Source organism: Chaetura pelagica, unplaced genomic scaffold (assembly GCF_000747805.2).
Source record: "Chaetura pelagica isolate M959 unplaced genomic scaffold, ChaPel_1.0 scaffold24, whole genome shotgun sequence".
Taxonomy (NCBI): domain Eukaryota; kingdom Metazoa; phylum Chordata; class Aves; order Apodiformes; family Apodidae; genus Chaetura; species Chaetura pelagica.
The window spans coordinates 5,106,144-5,113,379 of NW_009953077.1; the positions used below are offsets into that span (position 1 = coordinate 5,106,144).

Below are 7,236 nucleotides of genomic sequence, written 5' to 3' on the forward strand. Positions count from 1 at the left end.
CCAGCGGCACAGGCAGCCAGCTCTGCAACTGCCTTTCTCTTGCTTTTCCAAGGTTACTACTTCGAAATCCCCTCCATCGGCGCCATCCGCATCAACACGCAGGTACAGCGGGCAAGGGGAGGCAGGGGACAGGCAGGGGACAGGCTGGCAGAGCCACCCAGAGCCACCCACCTGGCAGCTGCAGGCAGAGCTGCCCTCCTGGGGTGTCCTGCCTGGAGACACACTCATGCAGCCCCAGCCCTGCTGCAGGGAGCCCAAAGGCTGGCAGCAAGTGTGGCAGGGAGCTGGGGAGCCAGGCGAGCCCTCAGCCAGGCCCTCCTGCTATTGAAATAAGTAATTCATCTTGTGCAGCTCCCCACGGACCTGCTGCCTTTTGAGTGACTAATTATGAAACATCAGGCGTTAATCAGCACAGAGCAGAGCCAAGCATGGGCAGGGAGTGAGCACAGGCAGGGCCAGCCCCAGCAGAGCCAAGTGTGTCCTCCTCAAACCCTGTCCCCCTGCCCCTCTTCTGCCCCTTTTCTTTGCTGGATGCACACAGGGTGGGGTGAGGGGCAGGTGCTGGGGATCCTTGAGCTGGGCAGCCCCTCAGGGCACAGCTGGCACTGTGGTACATGCGTGGGGACAGCAGTGTCACAGACTTGGAGCAGAGAGACATCCAGCTCCTGTGTCACACTTTCCCTGCATCCCTGCAGGAGTACCTGGATGTGCTGGGCAGACCCATGGTCCTGGCAGGGAACCGAGCCAAGCAGGTTCAGTGGACCAATGTCTACCAGGATGCCCTGGTAAGGACCCCCAGCCCTGGGGTGTGAGAGGGGACACTGGCCCCAGGGTCCCACAGAGCACATGCTCCCATCTCCCTTGCCAGGGGGGTAATCCTCCTTTGATGCCCACCCCCAGTCCTAGCGAGGGGCTGTGGGACACCCTTCTGTGCTTGTGCAGGGGCTGGGCCTGGTGGTGACGGGCACGCTGCCGGTGTTCAACCTGACAGAGGACAGCAGTGACAGGAAGGTAGGAGGCTGTTGCTGCTGCTGCACTGGGACCCCTGGGTGTGGGGTCATGGCGGGCTGGGGAGGGTGCACCACAGCTGGGTGCATGGCTGCAGGGGGGTTCACTGGCACCCCTGGCATGCTTTCTGCTCTGCACCAACTTCATGGGAAGAAACCAAGGGTGACTGCTGTCCCCTGGACCCAAACTGAGCTTGGCTAACTCTCTGGGTTCAGTGGGGACAGCTGGCAGCTGCAGGTCCCATGGAGGGCTGCTGGGGCTGGCACATCCCACCTTGTGTCCCTGTTATGTCCAGATCTGACCCACATGTCCCCAGAGGGGAGAAGAAATCCATCCCCCTGTTTGCCTGTGCCCATGCTGGCAGCGGCAGGTGACAGCCCTACTCCAACCTTCCTCCCCCCCTGTGCTTCCTTCCAGAACCAGCTCATCCTGGGTGTGATGGGGATCGACGTGGCTCTCAACGACATCAAGAGGCTGACACCACGATACAACGTGCGTGAGGCCCCTTCCCCTCCCTCCCTGCCCTGTGCTGCCTGAGTCCCCCAGGGGAGCCCCAGACTACCCCCTCCAGCACCCCTAGCACCTCCAGCACCACTGGCAGCAGCCAGTGCAGAAGCCATGATTGCAGGAAGGGATGAGGGCAGGAAGGGATCAGAGCTGGGGGATGCTCTGGTATCCAGAGCAGAGACAAAACCCTTGCAGGGTCAGTGGGGAATAAACCTTATTTCCCTGGGGAAAGGGTCAGCGAGGAAAATCCAGAGCTTGGGTGAGAGATACTTTTGGTCTGAGAATAGAAAGGGCTGGAAAAGGCTGAGCCCAGGGGGTGGTGAGGGGCAAGCTCTGCCTGCAGAGGTGAGGGGGATCATACCAGCAGGGCACAGCACACTGCAGACCAGCTGGCTGGCCTCATCCCTCTTCCTGTTCTCCACAGCTGGGGGCAAATGGTTATGTCTTTGCCATCGACCTGAACGGCTACGTCCTGCTGCACCCCAACCTGCAGCCCCAGGTGAGGAGGGGCCCGTGGGGTGGCAGCAGCCAGGGTTAGCCAGGCTCTGTGGGACGTGCAGCTTCCCAGGGTTGTTGGGAGTTGGCTGTGGGGATTGTAATGAGTTCGTCTGGACTCAGCAGTGGCTGCAGGAGCCCTAAGCCCTTCCCCAGCTCTCCCTTTCTGCCTGCAGATCATCAATTTCCGCGAGCCGGTGACGCTGGACTTCCTGGATGCTGAGCTGGAGGATGAGAACAAGGAGGAGGTGGGCAGACCTCTGGGCAGCTCTTAGGGTACAGACTGAACCCCCACCCCTATCTGCAGTTGCAAAGGGCACTCAGCCTCTCCAGCCTGCCCTGGGGAGCATCTCATCCTAAGGGTCCCGGCACAGCTCCTATGGGGCCACGGCAGGGACAGGAGCTGGGTCACTGTCCCCTGGGTGCCAGCCCAGCTCTCCTGCCTTGCACTCCCCAGCCTGTCCCTGAGCCCCCTGGGCTACTTGCCCCTGCACCCCAGAGAGCTGGGGTGGGTGCCTGTGAGCACCTGGCTGGGCTCTGTGGTCCTCAGTCACCTTCTCCATGTCCCCCAGATCCGGAGAAGCATGATTGATGGGAATGACGGGCAGAGGTTCATCAAGACCCTCATCAAGTCCCTGGATGAGGTAAGACTGCAGGGGAAGGGGGTCATGGCAGAAACCACTGCCATGCGGAGCACCCATTCCTGGTGGCGCAAAGTGAGGGGTCACACCCAGCACCAGGCTTGGAGCTGGGGTCCCCTGCCACCAGGCTGGCAGGGTCCCAGTACCACAGAGGGCTGACTGGCTCCCCCTGACCCGCAGCAATACATCGACGAGGTGTTCAGGACCTACACGTGGGCGCCCATCAAAAGCACCAACTACAGGTGAGCAGTGCTGCCAGCACCCAGACCTCCACCAGCACAGGGCTGTGGTCTCATGCCTGCAGCTCAGGAGGTCCCCAAGGCCACCAGGAACACGTCCCAGGGGCTGTGGGGTTGCAAACACGCCAGTCGGATCATTGCCACAGCCAGTGATGCTCTGAAGGGCACTCCCAAAAGTGCTGCCTGCCAGTCTCTGCCTGCTCTGGGGTGGGTGACAGTGACATGTGCCCACCCACATGCTGAGGGTGGAGGGGACTGCATTTATTGCCCAGTTTGGACCAGCAGGTGTGTAAAAACTACAGTGTCATCATGTCTGTGCTGTCCAACTAGTGCTGCCTTCATCCCATGAAGAGCTTCATGGTCCCCTTGCCATGTCCTCCTCCTCACCACCCAGCTCAAGAGGGGCCAGCAGGGGTCACAGCCAGATGTCCCACACACAACTCTGATCCTATCATGGCACTTCTCTTGAGCCAAGCAGCACTGTTAAGGAGGGGACAATGACACAGTGTGGCACAGCTGTGGCTGCGGGCTGATCTGTAGGACAGAAGGTGCTCTCATGGCTCTGTCCCACAGCATGGGTCTTCCCCAGAGTTCCCTGAGACACCATTAAGGGTACCACCAGCACTGAACAGAAAAAAGTCACCACCTTTCTGTTGCCACCTGTGGCTTGGGGTGTCACCACCTCTGCTGGGCACCCCAGCAAGCACAGTTCGAGCTGCCAGGTGTAGATGGGACTGGCTGGAGGGGCAGGTCCAGGTCCTTGTGCCTCAGGTGCACATGACATCCCATGAGAGTCAAAGGCAGTCCCCACCTCCTGCTGCTTCCTTATCCCTGCCAGCACTTGGCACAAACACTGTCACCAAAGGCCATCAACTGCTGCAGCTGGCACCCAGGACCTCAATTCCCTCCAGCAGCATGTCCCACAGGTTTGGCAGCCCTGGCACCACCTCCTGCTACCTCCTTTCCCACCCCCATCCTGCGCTGCTTGTGCCAAACCCCCAGTTGGTGGATCCCTCTCCTTCCTAGCTCACCAGTATCTGGTGCCTGTGTAATTACTGTCTTTGGTCTCTCCTCACTGGGAAGGTTTTGTTCCTTCTTTCAAGTGCTGTATCTCTTCTTGCCTTCCTCCCTTCCATGTGCTTCTCCCTTGATTCCTAGGCAGGTGTGTCCTTCCCTTCTCAGCCCTGGCTGGACAGGCATGCCACCTCCTGTCCTCAGGTGTGCCCCAGATGGCTCTGAGTGCCACCAGGATGACCCTAGGTCCACTGGGGATAGTCTTGATGCTTTTGGGATGAATCTGGATGCCAGCAGAATGGCCCTGGGTGCTCCAAGGCTGGCCCTGCATGCCCCAGGATGATCACAGGTGCTCTGAGAATGGCCCTGAGTGCTCTGGGGATGAGCCTGGGTACCACCAGGATGGCCCTGAGTGCTCCAAGGGTGGTCTTGGATGCCCTAAGATGACCCTAGGTCCCCCAAGGATGGTTCTGGTTGCTCCAAGGATAGCCGTAGGTGCTTTGAGGATGACTCTGGTTGCACCAGGATGGCCCTGGGTGCTTCAAGGATAGTCCTGGCTGTCACCAGGATGACTCTGGGTGATCTGGGAATGACACCCATTGTCCCCAGAACAGCCCTGGCTGCAGTCCCTGGAGAGAAGGACACAGCAGGAGGCCTGTGGAGCTGCTGCCTGCCATCAGCTGGGGCTGGGTGCTGCTGGGGAGGTGCCAGGCAGGGCCTGGGGGCCAGCTAAGGGCTTTGGGTGGTTTTAACATGTTATACTGCCTGTCTGCTCTCCCCCTCCGCAGCCTGGGGCTGGTTCTGCCTCCCTACAGCACCTACTACATCCAGGCCAACCTCAGCGACCAGATCCTGCAAGTGAAGTGTAAGTAGCCCCGGGCTTTCCCCCCGCCCGCTCGCCCTCCCGCTGCCCCCACGCCGGCCCGAGACTGCCGGGGGGAGAAACACGAAGCAAAAACTTGTGAAAAGAGCTAGGGATCACTATGAGAGGCCAAAATAAAACCAACAAAACAACACCCCAGGAAGATTAAAAATAAGAGAAGCATGAGAAGCACAGAGGGAAAAGGAGCTGCCTGCCTGGGGTGCCCCGGGGTGCCAGGGTTTGGTCCTTATGCTTTGCACCCCAAAACCCAAGCCCCAGGCTGTAGGCAGGGGACAAGGGATAAAGCTGTAGCAGCCAGTTAATTTGTGAGCCTGGGAAAGTTTGCATGGATCTCTTTACTTTCCTTTGGTTTGTTACGGTTCTTTGGTTTCAGTTTAAGCCATTTATGGTTCTTTTTATGAGTTCGGTTTCGGTTGGTTTCGATTTTTGTTTGGAATTAATCCGTGTACGTATGTGTTAGCCTGGCCCCCCCTTCTCTCTCTTTCTCTCTTCCCTGACCTCCCCCCCCCCAAAGCCTTTTTCCCACCTCAGGCCCACAGTGTTCCTGGGAACCCTCTCCCCTGTGGGAGAACTGGACCCTTTCCCTCTCCCCTCCAGTTGCCCCTGTTCCTACCCTTTGGCCACCCCAGTGGCAGGGCCCCCGCCCCCCTCTGGATCCACCCCTACTGCCCCTCCCTCCATCAGCAGGAGCCCCACATCCTGTGGGGATGAGGCCAGGCTGTCCCTGTCCCCGGGAGGGGGGACCCCCCATCCTCCCCAGCTCTGCCCCCTGTCCCGTGCATGCCCCCTAACTCAGAGAGGACATTTTGATATCAAGACTGTTGCACTGTTTGCTACTGACTCTCATTTTCCTTTGGAGTATTGAATATATATATATATATATTTCTCTAGTTATATCTTTGCATTTTTATTTAATTCTTATTTCACCGTGGCCTTTTCCTTTCGTTACTGGGTTTTTTCTTTCTTTTTCTTTCTTCATGTCGTTTTTTGCAAGAGGTTTCCTTTTGGTATGATTATGATACACAATATTTTTATTCAAACAACAATTGAATAAAATATTGTTTGTGCCCCCCTTCCCCCTTTCCACCCAACCCCCTTTTTTTTTTGTTTGTTGTTTTTTTGTTTGTTGTTTTTCTTGCTTTCTCTCTATGGTGGATTCACACAGTACCAAACATCAAAATGAAGGGCAAGTATTTTCAGTCTCAGACCACTCACCTTCACCACCCCGTCCCCTGCCCCGTGTCCAGTCCCCCCCAGTCCCCCTGCTTGCCCATCTCCCTGCCCGTTTGCCACGCCGAACCTGCAAACCGCCACCAACTCGCCCTTCCCTCCTCCTCCTCCTCCTCTCCTCCAGTTCTCCCTTTATTTGAAAGCCACGTGTCTTGTTCTGTCCATGAGAGCTTTGTCACGACGATCCCCCACTCCCTCCCCGCGCATCCCTCCCAAACCCGGTTCGATACCGTTCAAGAGCCGATCTCGTATGAAACTGCTGGTTTTGATCCACGAGGTTTTTCGTAGCTAGTTTGATACCCTGCTCTTCCTCCTCTCCCACTACCACCCTCTTCTTCCTCCTCTCTCCCTGCTCGCCCTCCTCCAGCTCTTCTCCTCCTGTCCTGGCTCCTCTGCTTCCTCCCTCCCCAAGACAACTCAACCTGAAAGGGATAGGGCTGTGCAGGGAGCGAGGGGCATGGGTGGGCACCCAAAGGTGGCAGGGACGGAGGGCAGGTGGGGGACCCAGTCCTCTGCTGGCATCTCCCTCTGGGACAGGCATCACAGGGGAAGACCCCAAGCAGGAACTCTCAGCAGAGAGGGGGATGGGACCACCCCAGGGTGATGCCACCCCTCTGCATGGGGATGGCCAGCCCCGGGGTGCTGCCTGCCACTGCAGCTGCTGGGTGGCTGCCCTGGGGCCCAGCATGGCATGAAGCCCCTGGCAGCCACAGTGTCCCAGTGCCATCCGTGCCCCCCGGGGGGACAAGTATGAGCCCAAAGTCCCAACGCAGCAGGTGGGGAGATGCCAGAGCTGGTGCCCATCTGCAGTGGTGTGGGATGTAGCCCGTGCAGCTCGGGGCAAGATTTGGCCCATGTCCCCACGATGCCTGGTCAGTGGCCATGCAGGAGAGGCCCCGTGGGCCTGGATCCACAACCCCACGCAGCCCCACGGAATGCACTGCCCGGCCATGCTCCCTCCCACACAGCAGCATCTGTTCCCCGGCACGGGCAGGGAAAGGCTGCAGGGGGCACGGCAGCACAAGGGGACACACGGGGGGACAGGGCCAGCGGGGAGGGCAGCAGGGAGGTGGAATTGTCACCCTCAGCCCTGTTCTATCAGCTTTGAGTTGCCTCCTCCCGGCGTCCCTGCGATGGCAATGCTGATGGACCAAGTACGAGTGTTTTGTACTCCTCTCCTCTTCCTCCTCTTCCTCTCATCTTCTTTCTCCCCCCCCCT

At 58.7% G+C, this 7,236-nt stretch overlaps 1 protein-coding gene across 1 annotated transcript in view; it reads left to right on the forward strand.

Annotated features, from left to right (window-relative positions):
- The window catches only part of CACNA2D2 (calcium channel, voltage-dependent, alpha 2/delta subunit 2), a gene marked incomplete at its 3' end in the record, with an annotated part of 172,639 nt that overhangs the window by 158,608 nt on the left and 6,795 nt on the right, over window positions 1-7,236 (forward strand). Inside the window, exons 13-21 of the mRNA XM_009996966.1 lie at window positions 53-102; window positions 696-785; window positions 943-1,011; window positions 1,426-1,500; window positions 1,940-2,014; window positions 2,187-2,258; window positions 2,583-2,654; window positions 2,832-2,893; window positions 4,693-4,769. Coding sequence (XP_009995268.1) covers window positions 53-102; window positions 696-785; window positions 943-1,011; window positions 1,426-1,500; window positions 1,940-2,014; window positions 2,187-2,258; window positions 2,583-2,654; window positions 2,832-2,893; window positions 4,693-4,769 — 642 coding nt within the window. The remainder of the gene's footprint in view (window positions 1-52; window positions 103-695; window positions 786-942; window positions 1,012-1,425; window positions 1,501-1,939; window positions 2,015-2,186; window positions 2,259-2,582; window positions 2,655-2,831; window positions 2,894-4,692; window positions 4,770-7,236) is intronic.